General features: G+C 22.2%; 5 protein-coding genes across 5 annotated transcripts; all 5 read left to right on the forward strand.

Moving 5' to 3' along the window:
* Positions 1–220: 220 nt before the first annotated feature.
* On the forward strand, positions 221–822 carry PmUG01_14046200 (50S ribosomal protein L33, putative; the record flags this gene model as incomplete). The annotated part of the gene is made up of 2 exons (XM_029008028.1): positions 221–356; positions 635–822. 2 exons carry the CDS (start codon positions 221–223, stop codon positions 820–822), a joined length of 324 nt encoding a protein of 107 aa, XP_028864358.1.
* A 1,356-nt stretch (positions 823–2,178) lies between these two features.
* On the forward strand, positions 2,179–2,454 carry PmUG01_14046300 (acyl-CoA binding protein, putative; the record flags this gene model as incomplete). The annotated part of the gene is made up of 1 exon (XM_029008029.1): positions 2,179–2,454. One exon carries the CDS (start codon positions 2,179–2,181, stop codon positions 2,452–2,454), a length of 276 nt encoding a protein of 91 aa, XP_028864359.1.
* Positions 2,455–5,737: 3,283 nt separating this feature from the next.
* On the forward strand, positions 5,738–10,799 carry PmUG01_14046400 (JmjC domain containing protein; the record flags this gene model as incomplete). Its single annotated transcript, XM_029008030.1, has 4 exons — positions 5,738–8,792; positions 9,296–9,374; positions 9,541–9,616; positions 10,428–10,799. 4 exons carry the CDS (start codon positions 5,738–5,740, stop codon positions 10,797–10,799), a joined length of 3,582 nt encoding a protein of 1,193 aa, XP_028864360.1.
* A 1,364-nt stretch (positions 10,800–12,163) lies between these two features.
* Positions 12,164–15,418, forward strand: PmUG01_14046500 (conserved Plasmodium protein, unknown function; the record flags this gene model as incomplete). The annotated part of the gene is made up of 1 exon (XM_029008031.1): positions 12,164–15,418. One exon carries the CDS (start codon positions 12,164–12,166, stop codon positions 15,416–15,418), a length of 3,255 nt encoding a protein of 1,084 aa, XP_028864361.1.
* Positions 15,419–17,567: 2,149 nt separating this feature from the next.
* On the forward strand, positions 17,568–19,733 carry RUVB1 (RuvB-like helicase 1, putative; the record flags this gene model as incomplete). The annotated part of the gene is made up of 5 exons (XM_029008032.1): positions 17,568–18,656; positions 18,877–18,973; positions 19,132–19,184; positions 19,338–19,410; positions 19,555–19,733. The coding sequence occupies 5 exons, from the start codon at positions 17,568–17,570 to the stop codon at positions 19,731–19,733; spliced, it is 1,491 nt and encodes a 496-aa protein (XP_028864362.1).
* Between the last annotated feature and the right edge of the window lie 1,703 nt (positions 19,734–21,436).

Genomic DNA, 21,436 nt, shown 5'->3' on the forward strand with positions numbered 1-21,436 from the left:
ATGGACATTTCGGGATATTAAAAATAATTTGAAGATGCATTATTAAACGATAAAATGTTCAAATTGGTGAAGTTTATCCAATCATTGTACATAATACGTACCTGCAAACATATACGATATATACATATAGATTTATATATATGTGTTATATGATATATTAAGTGTAATAGCAACACCCATCGAACCAAATGTTACATGTTTTTAGTAAAGTACAAAAAATATGAAAAAATGTGATATTCTAATATATCTATTTTTCATGGTAATGGTGAAATGTTATCGACAGTTTATAATTCCAAATGACATAAATATGATAAGAGACTCTATTGTAAATAATTGCTGTAACAGAAATAGAAATGGTTAAAGCAGAATATTAACAAATTAAAGATGCGTTAAAAAAAAAAGAAGAAATTTCCTTCTATTTTTATATACAATTTTTAATAAAACTATATATACTTATAATAATACATATAGTAACTTTTTTTTTTTTTGCGTATCAATTTTATTTACTTCACATTTGAATAAATAACCTTTACAATAAGTGTACTTACATTAAAATTTCATTATAATATATTTTTCTACAAAATAATGCATTATTTTTTCTCTTTTATTTTTATTTTTATATTTTTTTTTGTAGTATATATATATGCCAAAAAAAAAAACAGAAAAGTTATTGTTATAGAATGTACTGAAGCACGGAAGTATGGAAAACAGCCTTCAAGGTATGTGACAGAAAAGAATAAAGTTAATACACCAAAAAAATTACAATTATATAAATATAATAAATATCTTAAAAGAAGGACATTACACGTTGAAATTAAATAATTATAATATTTAAAAAATATTTTTCGCATTGTTCGTTCCGCATTAAGTACACGAACGTGCAAATAAATTATTTTTCCTTGTATATCGAAAGAGAATATTTTTTTTGCTTTTTTGTTTTTTTTTTATCAAAAACTGTTTAATAATATATAAATTTTTTTTTATTTTATTTTTATGTGAATGTTTAAAGCAAAAATATATTATATATATATATATTTATATATTATGGACACTATAATAAAAATCGAAATTATTTATGTGGGATGTAAAAAATATATCTTATTAATGCTAAATGGTGCATAAGCTAATTTTTTATTTTTTATTTAACTGAATAAAACATTCTTTAATAAAACTTAGATTAATTTTCAGCAGTTGTTTTGAATATACATATTTATATACCATAAATAAAATAAAGGCGACCTCTTGTTTTAATGAAAAATATTTATATAAAAAATAAGCAATGTTATAACGTTAACGTTAATTTTTTATGGAAATTGTAAAACTATTATGACTTTATAATAACGCCCGTGTTACATCTGAAAATAAATTATTGAATTAGTTTTTTCTTATTTTTGTTAAAAGAAATTTTTTCTAATTAAATTTTTTTTTATTTTCCATCCATTCAATGCGATATAAAAATATACTCTCTGTTTATGAGTCCATAAAATTTTTGTACACTTTAAAAAACAAGAAATTTTAATTAGTACAATATATAATAATTTATTTACCGAACATTGATTTAATAATTACCCCCATTTTTTTCTTTACCGAATTTTACTATTTTAACTTCCTTTTTTATATTTTCAATTACATCTTTTTACTGTTATTTGACTAAAATTAATAAACCATATAAAAGGTAACAATTTTTTCACTTAGAATTATACGATTAATTTTTGTAAATTTATGAGTTATATTATATGTGTTTGTCATTTTTATATAAAATTTATTATTTCATTTTCTTATTATAAACATATGAATAATTCTAATGTATTCATTCTGTTAAATATACACTACATTAATACTGTTTTTTTGCTATATGAAAGAAAAAAAAAAATTGAATGATATATAAATATATATATGTACATATACATTATATACACATGCGTACATACATGTGTATAAATGCTAAAACTATTCATACTATGTAAATATTTTCACAAAAAGAGTTAATAAAACAATTTATTTTTACATTTTTGTACATTTACCCTTTTTACTGTCAAACTTTTTCTGTCATTTGTAATACTTATGACAACTTCTGTTTTATAGTGAAAAAGTAATAAACATTAAAAATTTGTTAATAAAATTCGAATATTTCTTTTAATTTTTTTCTTCTTAGTTTTTAATGCTTTAAAAGACAAAATGAGTATGCCAGAGATGTTTGAAAAAAGTGTTTGTTTCATTAACACTTTACCCAAAACTGAAGTAATTTCTGTTGAGGACAAATTGAATTTATATAAATATTTTAAACAGAGTACTGTAGGTGCTTGCAATATTGGTGCTCCTAGCTTTTTTAAATTTGAAGAGAGAAAAAAATATGAAGCATGGAAATCAATTGAAAAATTAAGTAAAGAAGAAGCACAAAAGAAATATGTACAACTTGTTGACGCATTATACCCTGGATGGCAAAAAGATTAACGAAGATTTAACGTGAATATGTATTAATAATAAACATAGTATGTACGTAATTTATATTATATTTAAGTACGTACTTAAGCATATGTATATAATCGCTTCTTCTTTTTTTTACCGTTTTATGTGAATCATCTTTTATTATTTTTTAAACAAAACTAAATTTTTCTGAGTTCGTTACTTTTTTTTTTTTTTACTTGTGCGTACTTATGTATATATATTATATTGGTTTCCCCATATGCGCAATGGAATAAAAAAAAAAAAAAAAAAAAAAAAAAAAAACTCGCTTTATTTGAATTCCATTTATTATGTATAGTGAAATATTTTGTTTTCAGAAAATGTAATATAGAAGTGTTTATAAAAATATGTAAGTTGCCGTATATATAAATATAGATACGTATAATTAATATTATTATGAGTGTTACAAATAAAACGTAATTTTCCTTACATAAAAAGGAAAAATTATTTAACCGGAAATTGTAAAATAAGTCCATAATTATTCTATAAAAAAATGCAGCAATAATATAAAATATTTTAATTGCATGTTCAACTGTTTACGTTACAACCAATGAGCAATATGCTGCGCAAATAGATCTATATATATACATGTACAATCTTCTCTACACCCTTCCGTAATTGCAATTTCGTTTATTCCATTTTACCCTTGTTCCTTTTTCTTAGATTAATTTAATGAGCAGTGTTCAAAAAAATAACAGTAAATGAGTCTATTTATTTTAAGAAAAAGGCATGTAATAAAGTGGTTTATTAATGGAAAAAAAAAAAAAAAATACTTAAAAAATTGAAAATAAAAATATGTAAAAAATGCATACAGATATGAAAGAACAAAGAATGCTTCTTATAAATATATATAAATTTTTTTTTTATATATTGCCATAGAATATAATCCTTCATCCAACATTTCAGGTCAAAAAATTATAAATGAAAAACGATAAATATATAAATATAAACTTCAGTAATTTTTATTGAAAATTACCAAAAGTTAAATAAATCTCATAGTTCATGCGTTATTGGAATTTTAAAAAATAAACAACCAAAAAAAAAATAAGCTGCAATGTTTTAACAACTCGCATTGTACGTATATATGTATATATATATACAAAAAAAATAAAATATATCATGACATAAATAAAAAATATAGATATTGCTTTATAAGAAAAAAAAAAATAATTAAAGAACATTTTTGCAAATTTTAATGATAATTTCTCCTTTTTGCAACAATTAACATATAAGCAGCTTCAAATATTTTTATCAAGGCAAAAAAAAAAAAAAAAAAAAACATACATAAAAAACAAATAATGAAAACAAACATACGTACGTACTTTTTTATATTCTATTGAATTTTATCAACATTAACGAAATTACATATAACAACAAAAGTCCAATAATTACAAATATAGTCTAGTACTTTGTATTAAGAATTTTTCAAGTGTTCATACTTACATATTTTTTATATATTCGCGTCATCTATATCTTTAACAAAACACATATTTTTCATTTTACCAACCCTTTTACTTTTTGCATACATAAAATCCTATTTTTTCAATGCTAAAGTTGAAATAGAAAAATAAACAAAATGTGTTTACTAATGACTGTAATATACAGGCCTAATATATAAATAATTGTACATATATAAATATATATATATATATATATACATATAAGCTATTAAAATAATTGAGTTGTTTCTTTTCGTTTTTTAGAAAAAACCTTTATTCATTACAAACCATTTTTATATATATATTATATAAATATATGATTGCATATGATACTTGAATCTAATTGATCTGTACTGATAATTAAGTCTTATTTTTATGCTTTAAAAATGGTGTTTGGTCTAAAAATAATGTTGTATATACATATTTATATATATATATATACATATGCATGTGCATAAGTATTTAATTATGGACGCATATATGCATATGAAATTATATTTATATATTCTTATATGCCTATATATATATATATTATAAGCATACATGTTAAAGCACGTATATTTGTATTCAAAATTATATGCATAAGGACAACGAAAATATATGAATTTTTACTACTTTTTTTTTTTTTACTGCACCTTTTAAAATCATTGAAATACTTTTTTTTCTATATCTTTATTTTTATTTTTTATTTTTATTTTTTTTTTAGAAATTTATGGAAAAAAAAAATTCTTTCTATATTTAGATGTTTTTTTTTTTAAATATACAAAAAAAATTTTATTCTTAAAAATATTTTTTACTTTATAAAAAATACTTTTTTTTTTTTTTCATAAACTACATTATTTTTTAAATTATGTTATTTCTTTTTCTTTATTATTATTTCACTTTCCTCTGTTTTTTTACTTGTCATATTTTGTAGTTAAGAATATTATATTCTTGAAATTATTTTCCCATTACATTGATTTGCATATATGATACCAAGTTGTATATTTTTATATTCTTTTTATTTTCCTTTTTTTTCGTTTTTACAAATATATATATATATATGTACGTATATATATATATTCATACATACATGTATGGATATATGCATAAATATACATTTTTTTTTTTCACCTTTTTTATTTAATTTAAAAAAAATATAAAAAAAAACATCAGATAACCAAGTAGTTTCCAATGCATATATGAACGAATAAATCAGTACATTCAGAAGTTGCAATTTAAGCATAAGTTCTTAGAAATTTTTGTTTACATATTGTAATTTTGTTGTATTTATTTACTACATATATTTATATATTTTTTTTTTATAAGGCTTTTCTTATGTAATTAAGTAAGATAACACTAATTGTGTTAACAATATTGTAAATACAAATTAATTGTCCTAGGCGTAATCTTGCTTTACTGTATTTTTTTTTTTTTTTTTTTTTTGAGAATACATATATATATTGAAAAGTACACATATGGAAAAGTGCTTATTTATAAATAACTACATTTGTATACACTTATAATATATACCTATATATATACATATATGTATATAAATGTAAATAAGTACATATACTCATGAATTTAAACACGTACATGCTTATTTAAATACATACATATGCATGTTTGTATGTAGATTATATATGCACAAGTGTTGAGTTGTGTATTTTATTTTTTTTTTTTTATTCTCTATATTAAGCAGCTGCTTTGTTATGTTTTATTTTTTACATCCAAATATTAGTTCAAGATTTTATGATTTATAGATATAATATAGAAAAAAAAAAATAATAAAATAAAATACTATTAAATACGATTTGGTGAAATTCACATGTTTCATTATAAAATTTGAAATGGATATACATGACAAAAATATGAGAAAAAGAAGGCGAAACCCCCAGTACATAATATCATTATGTAAGAAAGAAGAAAATGTTAATATTTCAGATAGATATAAGAAAAATAAAATAACTGTTGAACATGATGATAATAATATAGTAAACAAGAAAAGTGAATACCATATGAAAAAAGAATATGATACAAGGAATAAATGTGCTTTAAAGACTAAAGCTACAGATGATAAAACGAACGAATTAGAAAATTCAATAAACCATAATTCTAAATTAGATAATTTTAAATTAGAAAAGGAAGATAAAATAGAAATAGAAAAAATTAGTTTTGAAGATATGAAAGAAAAACTTATAAACGAAAAAGTTATTAAAAAAAAATGTGATATAATATATAATACCATAAATTCACAAAGTAAAATAACAAAATCAGAAAATGGAAAATTAAATTATTTGGAAAATAAGGATAACATAATAAATGAACGATTTAATAAAAGCGTATCTTTATCAGAACATGATATATACAAAAATATAGAGCAGATACCTGTAATACATACCACAATGGAAGAATTATCAAACCCTATTTTATTTTTTGAAAAATATAACTCTATTGGATTAAAATATGGAGCTGTGAAAGTGAAACCTCCTAAATTTTTTAAACCACAATTTAATCCTTATTATTTAAATATGAAATTTAATATAAGAAAACAAAAAATTAATGAATTAAAATATGGAAAAGAATTTGATCATCCCGAGGAATATTGGTCCTTATATGAAGTGTATAAATATAATGAAATGCTTGAAGTTTTGCATCTACCAAAACATCAAACTGGTTTAGAATATGTTGAAAGGAAATATTGGAATATAATTAATAATGAAAAAGAGGAAATAGTGTCAATATATGGTGCCGATTTACCTGTATCCAAAAACCATCCTACGTGCCTTTTTCAGAACAGTCTCAAAATTGAAAAATTAAAAAAAAATAAAAGTAGAAGTTGTGATAGTAATTCCATTAGTAACAGTGTCAATAAACCACAAATGGAAATGAGTACTGGTTACGCAAAAGGTTCAGATAATATCAAACATGATAGTGGATATAAGAGGGGAATACCTAGTGACGTAGGAAATAATATGTCACCTTGTGATAATCGTAAAATGAACAATTATAACAGTGTTTCATATTTATACCCCTATAATAATAATAATATAAATAATAACGGTAACTTATGTAATAATAGTATTATAATTAAAGAAGAGATAGGGAATAAAGGTAGAAACGAAATAATAGATGTAATAAACATTTCTGATGATGAAAATTTAAAAATCCAAAGTAGATACAGTTTAAGTAAGAGAATGCATGCACAAAATCAGGGTATGAAACTTGCTAACTGTGTTAACGATAGTAATAATAGTGTATGTACGCATAGCACTTTAGGCTATAGCAATAACAATAATTATAGAAATAGTAATAGTAATAGCAATAATAACTGCAATAGTAATAGCATTAGTAATTGCCATGGTAACAGCATTAGTAATTGCAATGGTAATAGCATTAGTAATTGCAATGGTAATAGCATTAGTAATTGCAATTGTAGGAGTGCTAGTAATTGCAATAGTAGGAGTACTAGTAATTGCAATAGCAGGAGTACTAGTAATTGCAATAGTAGGAGTACTAGTAATTGCAATAGCGATACTATCAATAGTAATAGAGATAATAGTGAATATAGTAATAGTTATTTAAGGGATAAATATGTGAAGAAAAAAGTGAACCCCTTTTTAAAACAAAAAAAAGAAAAATACTATTTAGAAATAAATAATATAATTAACGGAATTAGTGAAAATTTAAATATAAAATCTTTACCTTTTATAAAAGGTTCTATGTTAAAAAATGTAGATATCTCTATTGAAGGAGTCAATATACCGTGGTTATACGTTGGAACCCTTTTTTCCTCCTTCTGCTGGCACACGGAAGATAATTATTTTGCATCAATAAATTATCAGCATTGGGGCAAACCAAAAATATGGTATGTTATACCCCCTCGCTATAGTGACAAAGTGGAAGATGTAATTTACGAATATTTGAAAGAAAATAGCAAAAGAAAAAAGAAAAAAAAAAAAAAGGTAAAAAATAAGAAAAAACAAGCTAAAAATGTTATTCCAGAAGAATTAAAAAGGAAACTAAAAGAAAGGGCATCTACTACTACTTTTAGTGCTACACCTTGCATGAAAAATTACAAAAGGGTTAAAAATATGCATTTTACAAAAAATAGCGCAAAATTCAGCTCAACTAGTGCTAGCAGCGGTGCTAGTAGCGCTAGCAGTACTAGAAGTAGTAGTAGCACTAGTACTACTAAATTAATTCAGGAAAATTGTCATTTCTTGGATGTAGATATAAATGATGTTGATTTATTATATAGAAAATCTTGTATAAACTACAAAATTATAGATAAAAAACAAATACATTTTAAAAAGGAGAATAACAAAAATAAAATTTATAAATTAACTATACAAGTGCCAATTGAGGTTTTTTTAAAAAATAATATCCCTGTGTTTAAAAATATTCAAACAAAAAATGAATTTATTTTTTTATGGCCAAAAACATTTCATGGAGGCTTTAATTCAGGTTATAATTGTAATGAAGCTTGTAATATAGCTCCAACTTTTTGGCTATTTTATGGATTACAATCGTATTATAACTATAAATATTTCCGCAATACCTGTATATCCATACACTTCATTTTATTTTCTAATATATTGCATTATCAAGAATATACCTTTAGTCAACTGAAGCATATAATATATACTCTACGATATATACTAACGGATGAGTATAAATTTTTCAAAGATAGCAAAACAATATTTGTAGATTTTACATTAAATAGGGATGCCCTTTTAAATAACAAACTTATGAACTATTCAAAGCATTTATCGCTCGATCTTACCAAAATGTATACAAATTTTGAATGCCAAAAGAATAAGCATTTCTTTTTTGAAAATATAAAAAGCAAGCTGGAATTTTTTTATAAAGATTGTGATGCCTGTAACTCACCAACCTTTAATAGTAAGAAAACATAATATTTATATATTTTTATGTTTAAAAAATTATATATATAAAATATATACATGCATTATATATATGCATTATATATATGATGTACATGCATATATATTATATATATGCATATATATATATATATATACATAGCCAGATATATATTTATATAATTAGTAATAAATAATATATAAAAAATTGAAAAAAAAAAAAAAAAGTAATATAAAATGGAGATTAAAAACAATAATTAAAAAAAATCGAAGCTAAAGAATAAAAAAAAAGAACAGAAAAATAAGGATAAGAAGTAGAAAAATTAAATATAATAATATCGAACAAATATATGTTAAATGCAAAATAATAACAAAAATGAGAATTAGAGCACAATCAAAATTAAAATAACACTATAAATTATATGAACAATAATAATAATATATGGCACTATATAGCTATCTAAATATATAAAATATTTTTTATTTATGATTATCTATATTGTAACCTTTTCAATTTCGCAGGTTCAATTATATGCCCACATTCAAATGACATTTTATGCATTCACTGTTCTGATGAGCACAGTTGCAACTGTAAATTTAAGTACGTATTAAAAAAAAATTTAAAGCTTAATATATAAAATTACATGCAAAACCGTTAATATTTTATATATAATATATACATATGCTATAGATATTTTTTTATATATGCATGTATGCAATGAAATATGAATATATTATATATATATATTTTTATTTATATATATTAGAGTTGCCTTAAAAAGATATACCCTTTTAGAAATGATGAAATTATTAACCCTTTTAATCCACTATGCCAATAAAATAGTAAGTAATTCATAAAAATTTATTTGTTTGTTAAACGTGAATAAAATTAATTCAGTGTATGAAATTTTTTTATTTAGTTCTTAGTTCCTTTTATTTTTTATATCTGCATAATATTTGTATATACCATATATGAATTTTTTCTTATAAATTTCAATATCTTATTGTAATTTTTTTTTTTTATATATTTATTATTATTCGTTTCAAGTATGATTATACTTGTTAGTAAGTTCTCTAATATATGCTATTAATTAGTTTGTAATGTTCCAGGTGTTAGTTTTTCATATGTTGTGTGTTCAGCATATGAAAGTAGTTAGTTTACAGCATTTTCCACTTGTACTAGTACAGATTGTTCATTGTTTTTTCGTAATTCACCACTTTTTAGCAATTTTTATGTATGTTTGCATCATATTTTTTATGTTACATATATATATTTGTCTCGTGTATTTTTAGTGTTTCTATATTATTTCGTAGTATTTTACTTATTGGGCATTTTGTTTGTGCAAGGTTAATGTAGTTTTTTCCTACTTCCTTATCAACTTTTTTGTGGATTTTTACAATTTTTTCATGGTGATTAGCATATTTTTAGATTTTTATTTATTATTTTTTTTTTGTCCCTTATTTTCCATTTTTTTTTTGTGTTATATATATTTTCCTTTTTGTTACTGTTATTAATAACTAATTTGTGACTAGTAATATCTCTCTTAAATTTTTTTCTAGTTCATGTATGTGATAATATATAATACTTTTTTTTATTGCCCATATGCATTTTTATAGTATTATTTCTACATTATGAATTTTTTTCGACATTTAGAAAACGAGTAATGAAAGGGACATAGAATTCGATGATATACCGGATTATAACTCCTTAAAAATTTTTGAAGATAAAAATTCTATTAAACTATATAATATGATTCGTGAGACCAAAAAATCAGAAGTGGAAAAAAGATCTAAGTCAACGAATTATATTGACTTGGAAAATTATTGCTTAGAAAGAATAAACAACGTTGGTAATGAGAAAAGGCCAAGGGATAAAATGAAAAAAGAGAAAAACTTTGTTTTAGAAGATTATTACACAAGTTCAAATCATTTTAAAACAAAATTAACCCTAAAATATTTTCTTCTAACGTACGAGGAAGAAATGGAAGACAATCCTTTGAAAATTCTGCCTAAAATCATTGCTTAAAACTATCTTCTATTATTTATATATATATATTTATATATAATATTATGAAGATACAATTATTATAATATGTAAATAGATGAAAAAAGGAATATTTATGTAATTTTATTATTTTCTTTGCATTTGCTATATAAAATAAGGAATATTTTCTTTAAATACTCTATAATGATTTATTAAAGTGTAATGTGTTCAACCATTTTTACTATTTTTCTTACTTACACATTATAATAATACTAGTTTATTTCTTTCTATTTTTTTTTTTTTTTGTATAAAACTGTCCATAGTTTTTAAACTATTTCCCTTTTTTTTGGTTTTCAGATAATCATTAAAACTATATGTTTTATTTTTTTTTTTAAAATAACATTTTTAATGTTATATTATTGTTTTATTGTTTTATTTTTTTTTTTTTCTTATTATGTTATTATATTAAAAAAAAAGTTTATTTGTTCTTATTTTTCATTTATTTATAACATAATTTTTTTACGTTAATTTCATATTTATTGTTTTAATTAATAAATTTTTTGTTATAAAAAATAAATAACTTTTATTTTTATGTTTAATTAAATGTATTATATGTTATCAATTTTTAAATAGTATTCATATTTCTGTATTACAGAAAAAATATGTAAAAATATAATTAATTTGTGATAAGTATGTAGATAATTGCTATAATTTTTTATAATAAATAAAAAAATTATAATTATCGAGACACTCAGAACTTGTTTATTATTGCGTATGTATTTTTTTTTTTTTTTTTTTTTTTGAGCGAATAATAATAACGACATACCGATTCTGTAAGCAGCTTGTACTCTTTTTTCTTTTTCTTTTTTTTTTTATTTATATATTAAATAATCCTTATTTTGAATATATGGTGCATTAAGGGCTTTATATGAAATGAGAGTAGTTATATATAAATGAAATTAAATAATTTAATATTATGAACACAAATATAAAAATTATGATATTACAATGTATGTGGAAAAATATGAAGAAAGCATAAAATAATAATATAGCATCTCTATATGTTTAATATCATATCGCAATTTAATATTGAAAAAATAAAAAAATATGTAGAATACTAACCGTGAATATCTTAAATATGTTTTCATGTCGTGTGGATTGTGTTTACGAACTTTGCTATATGTATTAATAGATAAATGTTTATATTCAAATTTTTGCATGCACAATTATTTTTTTAAACATGTACAGTAATAATTTTAATTGTTTCATATTTTTATGTTATGAAAATTATTTTTATATATTTTTACATAGTTAATGCATGTGCATTCAATGACATGAATTGATAAAAGATAAAAAACAAAGAAAATATAAATAAAATATTTAGATGAATACATAGTACTAAAAAAATGATTAAGAAAAACAATGAAGAGCAAAGTGGAAAATATGCAAAGAAAAACACTGACAATGAATTTTATACACCCAAATCAAGCTTATCCATTGAAAGCATAAGTAGTGATATAGCTTTTAAAAACTTATATAAGTATGTTTATAGGAATGTTAGAGACGACTGTATAAATAAAAAAAAGTACCACATAAAAAATAGAATAACGTCTGAAAAAAAAAAGAATAAATTTTCCAAGGATCATTATAAGGGACAACCTATACTAAACTATGTAAAAAAAACGAAGAGATTAAGTAATATGTCTTTTTTGAAAAATGATGTTAAAGAAGGTATAAATAAGAAGCATGCTGCAGTTTCAAATGAAAGTTCTACTAGGAAGTTTAATGAGAAGGCAGTTACCATAAAAAGGAATGAATATGCAAAAAAAAGACCATTTTCTGAAAGTGCAACAAACATTTTAAGATTCTTCAAAAATATGGATATAAATCAAAAAGGAAAGGAATTACGTACTAACAATAACAGTAACAATAACAATAACAGTAACAATAACAATAACAGTAACAATAACAGTAACAATAACAATAACAGTAACAATAACAGTAACAATAACAATAACAGTAACAATAACAATAACAGTAACAATAACAGTAACAATAACAATAACAGTAACAATAACAATAACAGTAACAATAACAGTAACATTAGTGGTCATAGAAACATTATTACGAAGGAAGGCCATTTAATATGTAATGATCTCAGCAATTTATTATATAATGAACAAAACAATGCGTTACGTAGTGAACAAAGTAGTATAGTATATAATGATAAAAATATGATTACATGTGATGATCGAAAAATGACTGAATATATTAATTTCGAAAAGAATTTCTATTCAGTTATAGGGGGGTGCTATAAAAGGGTGAGAAGTGAAAATTACGAAAGAAATATATCGTATGAAGAAAAAGTTGTACTAGAATATCAGCAGAAACATGACGAATGCGAGAAATATTATGAATATTTGGAAATTATATATTTATATTGTAAAAAGTATTTTTTATATGATAAAATGGAATTCGTTAGTAATTATTTATTTTACAAGAAGAAGAACCTAAGAAACTTAATATTTTTAATTGACGCACTATTCCTAAAAAAGAAGTACGTTGAGCTGTTATCCATACTAAGAAGTAATAAACATTTGTGGATTTTTTCTTGCAAAAAAGGGAGGAAAAAAACAAAAGGAACAAACAGTAGAAATAAGAGAGCATTCAACAAGAGAAGAACACCAATGAGAAAAATCATTCGCACATGTAATGGTAGAAGGAGGAGCAATAAGTGTGAAGGAAAAAACGACAAATTGCTGATATGCCATAACCCTTGCTATGACCAGATATATCGCAGAAACCTTAGTGATAAGTGTACTGTTGGCAGTGTTTTCAACAATATCAACCAAAATGAAATGTCTTTATGTGAAAAATTATCAAGGAATATGAAAAATAAAAATTGTAAAAATAACGAAATTACAGAATTCCATAAATTAAAGGAAAAGGCTCCAATAACAGGAGACACAAATTCCTACAATATAGATTTGAGTACAAGCTATAAAGAGGCTCCAAACGCAATCATTCAGTTAAAAAAGCACATGAAAAAGGATATAAAATATAAAAGGAATGCTTCCAAAAAAATTTATTGTATAAATTACATTGCTTTTGTAAAAATATTGTCTTTAGTCAAAATGAAAAATAAAAATTGTTTAAATAAGTGCATAAAATTTATAAATAAAATAGATAAAAAATGCGTTTTAAATAAAAATGCTCACTATTTGTTACAAATAATTATATATATATATGAACTGAAAGGCTTATATAATAACGCTTTAAGATATTCGATATTATTATTTTTGAACTGCCCATCCAATCCACAAATTATTCTTAAGCTCTTTAGTTTTTCTGTACTATGTTTAAAAGACGAAATTCGATTAATTCTGCTAGCTAAATACCATAAGAAAATTGCTTGGTTAAAATATTTTCTCTTTTTTATTTTATACTCGGTTAATTACCAATTTCAAAATAAAAAGCTTTTTAATAACTTCCTTTTTCTTATTGAAAATGTAACGAAAAATAACAAGAAAAAGAAAAATATATATATATCCAGAAGAACTAAAAATAATGAATGCCCTCACCAAGATAGGGTATATATAAACGATGATAGCTCCGAAAATTGCTATAATAGATTAGAAAATAAAAAAGATGATATGAAAAAGGAAATATCAATTATTAATAACTTAGTCTATGAACAAAATATCAAAGAACATAAGATCTCAAGTAGCGAAGCATTAGAAAGGAACGATAAAAATAAATATAATGAGAAGAGTATGAGGAACAACTGCAAAGAAAAGAGTGAAAGCAACCTATATAAGGAAGGGAGGAATAAGAGGGAATGTATCCAAAGTTGTGAAGGGAGAGAAAAAAGAGGAAAGGATTATTTGGAGATATCATCTTTTTTGATATATTCCCGTATTAGATTTCACTTAGATAAAAATAAGGAAAATTCTAATGTATATATTTATAGGAAAATTATATTGTATAGTTCTTTGTATAACATAGTAACATTGTATGATGTTTATAACTATATTAGAAAAAATAAATTATCAAAACATTTTCCAAAATTTTTCTTATATTCCAAATTATTTATAATGATAAATATTAAAAAAAGTTTTTATGAAAGAAATTATATAATGTGTTATAGTCTAAGCAAATTGTTATTAATGGAACATATGTATGATTCTTTCACAATAACATTTTTTGTAAATTCTTCTTATTTATTAAATAAAATAAGCTGCATTAAAAATCTAGCTGTTGAATTAAGAAGAAATAAAAAATATATCTATTATTTATTCTGCAATGCAGCTTTATTACTACATTTTAGGCAAGTCGAAAGATCTATACAAATATATAAATATATAGTTGATTCTTATAAAAATATTTTTTCTGATTTATATCTTTATTCCTTGTTTAATTTAATATACTCACTTCAGATAACACAAAAAGCTCATCAAATTATTTTTCTTTGTAAAAATTTAAATAAGTTATTTTTTCATAATATCCATGTGTATATTTTACTATCGTATTATTACTTTTTAAATGTTATACCCACTAAATCTTATTCTTCCCTCATAAGAGCTTATAACATATATAATTATCACCCTCACATATTTTATGTTCTCTCCTATCTAGCATTATCACTTAAAAAGTATGCATAAAAAGGGGTTATATATATATATATTTATTATAGGCAACAAATATATATATTTTTAAAAAATATATATATATTATATTTGTCACTGTATGCATAAATAAATGTAGTGCACTATTTAAATTAATAATAGTATAAGGCAATAAATAAAAATGTTGAACAAAAAATGATATGTTACTGTTTTCATGTACAGGAGCAAACTCCTTTTTATATATGCATATGATTAAATCTCTTTTTTATGTAAAACAAATATCAATGTTTTATAAGAATTAATTTTTTTTCCAGATAATAAATACAAAAATAATATCTTATTTATGTGCATTATAGTTAAATAGAACTAGAAAGATTAAAGAATAAAAAAAATAAAATAAAATAAAATAAGAGAAGAAAATGAAAATGAAAAAATTGAAAAAAATTATACCTTTTGAATTAGCTTTATATTTTTTTCCGTTTTTCTATATATTTACAATTATATTTTTTAGGTATAAAGAATATGTTGCTTTTAGCGAATTATCTCTTTATTTCAGTTTAAAAAATCGAACACTGCGGAATTATATTTTTACAAAAATTTATAAAAGTCAGCTTAAATATGTACCCACTTACTTGTTATATTACAATTTTAAAAGGATGAACACATACGATATGAAAAATAGTATTACAAATTTAGGTAATTTCATATTTTATGAATACTTTGAAAATCTAATAAAATCATATGTAATTTCTTACTTTTTTTCTGGTAAGAGGTATAACATAATAAAAGAAAAAATTAGTAAAATGCGTGTAAATACTAATATTATTTCAAATTTTTACTTATTTAATTTTTTGACATTAAAAATGTATTTTATATATTCAAAAGAATATATAAATATGTGCTTATACATGTGTATATGTGTTTTTAATTCTACATCTAAAAAAAATATATGTTTTTATATTTCACTAAAAAATTAAAAAAATATTTTTTTTAAGGAAAAAGTTGAATTTCCTTATTTTAAGTGAAAATTTATGCATAATTGCATTAAATTTTTTTTCTAAGGATATAAAGCTATTGCACCGTAAATAAAAATAAAATTGTATAGAAGTAATGATAAATACATTCTAGAAATAACAACGAAATACATATATGTTTTTTTTTTATTAATTATTTCCAATACTCAGTTTTAAAATATATTGCTAATATTAAAAGGTCTCTGAAGAAAATGCAGTTATGCATAAAAAATAATTTTTATTAAAAGGTAAACAGCTGCTATTCTCTTTTTTAAAATATTTCAAACATGTACATGCTTTAATATATGTAGTATATATATGTAGAAATCATATATTTTTTTTTTAAATATATATAATTTGTTCAAAATAATTCAATATATTTTATTAAATATATAGTATGTCTTAAAATTATACTGTATTTTTCATAGTTATATACTATTTACTTTATTCTCCGTAATATAAATTTTGCACCGATATTTTTTTAAAATAAAGTGCACTAGTAAAGTTTATGTGTAAAATAGGATAATTATTAGCAATTTTTTATTTTTCTTGCATATTTGAAATAACTATAATTCAAATAAACAAATATAGATTTACATACACTTTCTATTATTACTGTAATCAATATAATGGATAAAAGGACATGATATACGGTTTCTTGTATATAATAATTATTCTAGTAATTTCTGATAATATATAGCAAGATTAACATTAATTCTTGTATAGATGTATAGAGGTAAGTTCAAAGTTCATTAAAAAAAAATTGGCAAGTTAAAAACAGAATTTCTTCAGAAAATTTTTTTTTATTAGAGGACATGAAGTGTTTAAATTATCTTTAGATGTGTTAAATTTTTTTATTTGATTAAATTTATATAAAGAAAAAATTTAGTTTTCTTTCACTTTTTTGCAATATATAAAAAGTAAGGTCATGTTATATATATTTAAATACTTCAATGCTTTTAAAAGAACATTTTAACGTTCATTATAATTGAGTACTCACTGTGACAATATACCATTGAATTGTGTATATTTACGTATATATATTTATATATATATTCATATGAACGCAAGATTACACAAGTATAATTACAGGCTCATGCGCAGAAAGTGCATGAGCTACTCATTACTCTACATTATTCGAACTTTGTTTATCCATTTCATTTTTGTTAATTATGAACATCATTGAATCAAATAAAGAAAAGGAAAGGATAAATTTACACAGTCATATTAGCGGCTTGGGTTTAGATGCAGATGGTTTTGTATATGATATAAATTTTATAGCGCAAGAAAAGAAAAATGGAAAAATTTGCAAAAATGAACAAAATGGGATTACATTTCAAAATGATATTACACATAACATTTTACTAGATCAGGTGAAGTATGAGGAGAAATATAATGAATATGATAGTAATTATGAGGCGTCAAGTAATGGCGATGACTCTAGTGAAGATGATGAAGTAAAAAACTTTTATAACTGTAAAGGTATGATTGGACAAAAGAAAGCTAGAGAAGCTGCAGGTATATTTATCAATTTAATTAAGGAAAAAAATATTTGTAAATGTTTATTATTAGCTGGACCAAGTGGAAGTGGTAAAACTGCAATAGCAATAGCAATAAGTAAAGAAATTAGTGAAGATTCTATTCCTTTCTGTATATTTAATGCATCTCAGGTATATTCTTGTGAAGTTAAAAAAACAGAAATACTAACTCAATACATAAGGAAAAGTATTGGAGTAAAAATAAAAGAAATTAAAGAAGTTTTTGAAGGGGAAGTAGTAAAATTAGAACCATTTTATGATGATACATATGAAGAAAAAAAAATTTCTTATGTACACATTACCTTGAAAACGTTGAAAGAGCAAAAAAAAATTAAGATACATTCTTCAATATATGAAAATATACTGAAAGAAAAAATTCAAGAGAAAGATGTTATATATATTGAGTCTCATAGTGGAATAGTTAAAAGAGTAGGGAAGTGTAGCTTATATCATGATATGTTTGATATAGAAACAGATACTTTTGTTGATCTACCTAAAGGAAATGTTCATAAAAAAAAAAACATTATTCAAAATGTTACATTATATGATTTAGACGTATCTAATGTTCAGCCAAGAGATAATATTCTCAATTTCTTACAAAATTCGAAATCAAAAAAAACAGAAATAACAGATAAATTAAGAAATGAAATTAACAAAATTGTTTATAAATATGTAGATCAGGGAATAGCCCAAATTATACCAGGAGTTCTGTTTATTGACGAGGTTTGAATATTATCGTATCAAATAATTTAACACACTACAATATTAATACTTGTTTATGTATATATGCATTAACATGCACAAATGCAAATAAATATATATATACATTTGAACCTGTGAGACATAACATTTTTTATGCAAAGAATATTCGCTAAACCACGTGTTCTTATGCCAAATAACTACGTGTTTATGGTCTTGCTTTTGCTTCTTTGTTTTTTCTCAGGTTCATATGCTAGATATTGAATGTTTTACTTACTTAAATCGAACTCTAGAATCCAATTTAGCACCTATTCTTATTTTAGCAACAAACAGGGGAATTTGTAATATAAAAGGTACCCTGTTTATTTCTTATTTTTTCCTGATCACTGTGTTATATATACTTACTCATATTTGCAAGCATACATACATATTCATATTTTGCGTTTCTAACTAGGAACGAATATAATATCCGCTCATGGAATACCCGTAGACTTGTTAGATAGAATAATAATCGTTAAGACTATGTTGTATAATAAGGAAGAAATACTACAGGTATATGTGTAAATATATATACACGTTAATTATATTAGATTTATATGTTTAATGAATTTGTATACTGACAGTTCTTAACATTTTATAAAACCGTATTCTCTTTTTTTTTTTCTGTTTTTTTTTTTTTTCCCCTTTTGATATTGAAAATTTAAGGTCCTAAAATTAAGATGTAAATTTGAGAAAATCAAAATTGAAAGGGAAGCCTTAAATTATTTAGCGGACATCGGTAAATCTGACATATAAAAACCATTGTGTAGATTAAATTTTATACCTATTATTATTAATTTTTTTTTTTCCTTCTTTTTCCCCTTTCTACACCTCTATTTTATTATTATTTATTTATCTTTATACTTTGTCTTCACCATTCCAGGTATAACATGTTCCTTAAGGTATGCTATTCAACTTTTGACACCTGCAAAAATATTGTCAAAAAGAAAGGGAAAAAAAAGGATAAGCAAAAATATTGTTGAAATCGTTTCTTCGATATTTTTTGATACAAAAAGATCAACACAGCTACTGTTAGATGATAAAAATAAGTATATGTATTAGTGTGTAATAATACTTTTATGGTCTTCTGTCTTATCTTAATAAAACTATATCTCATTTAATAAATCAACCGAATGTATGCCATGTGTTTGAAGTATAATTTGTGATATAACAATACAAATATATATACATATACTCATGAGCATACATTTATATACATATTTCTATTTGTTCAATTTTACCCATTTAGTTACACAATTTACTGTTTACATATATATTGTGTGTGGCTCTGGTAAAATACACCATTCCATATGCTACTTTTAACAAGTTCATTTCATTTTATTTTATCTTCAAACGAGAGAAAATTTAAATTAAAATTTTTCGAATATATGGAAAAAAAATTGAGTAAGTATTAACTTTTTGCTTAACATTTTAAACTTAACAAAAACATGACGAAATAAGTAAAATCTAATACAAATTTTATTTTATCTCATTTTACAAATTATTTTTTGATTTTTTATTTGAAGAGATTTCATATTTTAAAATTTGTTCGTTTCCATTTATATTGGATTTATTTATAATATTATTTATACGGTATAATACTCCGTGAGATGCGAAAGTATAAAGTTAACATTCGTTTGGATTAATGTCCTCTTCAGAAGAATTAAATTTATTTCAAGATTATATAAAAATAAAATTTGAAAATTATTTCAAATTTTTGGACGTGTTATTATTTCAGTAAACATGAACATATAGTTTTATTATTCTATTTTAAAAAATATAATGTCCCTTCATAAGTATGATATGCCTGTATCAATTAAAAAAAATTATATTACTTTAACATTTGCATTGTCATATTATTTCATAAATATATTTTAATTTTTAATTCTTTATTTTTATTTTTTTAATTTTACAATGAACCTAAGTTTTATAACTTTACTCTTAATTTTACGAAGGTACATAATATACTCATATATAATGCATTTTGAGTACATATATCTAACAAGTGCTTTGTGCTTTTATGGTAAATACATCTGGAAAAGTTAAATGATATAAAAGTAACACACATCAATAGAAATTTTTTTAAAAAAAACTTGAATTATTTATGTGTATATATAGCACATAGTTATAATAAAAAATTCTTATGCACATACGTATTATTTAATAAATCCTTTAATCCTTCTTTGAGGTTTTTGAAATGAGTAAATTTTAACATAAACTTCCTAAGGAAAATGAACCCATCATTATGAATTATTAAGATAGAAAGAAAGTCCTTTTCTATTTTTTATTGTGTAAATATCTATGTAATAAACTGTTTGTTTCTTCTATTTATTTATTTATATTATTTTACTTTATTTTGAGTTTAACTTATTTTGTTTTTCCCGTATTTTATATCACTCATTTGAAATAATAAGACAAAAAAAAAAAAAAAAAAATATATGAAATAAAATAAGAAAATATAAAATCAATAAATAAACAAATTAAGGAGCAAGTGAGTTAGTAGACAATACTGATGCATGATACTGAGTTAATTTTTCATTTTTGAAGGAATGCTATGGACTAAAATTTCTCCTAATTTAAAAAAGAGGACAATGTGATTCTGCTTTTTTTTTTTTTTTTTTATTATTTATGTTATGAAGGATGCTTTTCAAAAAAATGGTCATTAAAGAATTAGAGCAATAAATTAGATAAACACAAAATAAATGATACATGTAGATAAAATTGATATATAAACAGAATAGATGCATAAACAGAATAGATGCATA

The sequence above is a fragment of the Plasmodium malariae genome, assembly GCF_900090045.1.
Source record: "Plasmodium malariae genome assembly, chromosome: 14".
Classification (NCBI taxonomy): domain Eukaryota; phylum Apicomplexa; class Aconoidasida; order Haemosporida; family Plasmodiidae; genus Plasmodium; species Plasmodium malariae.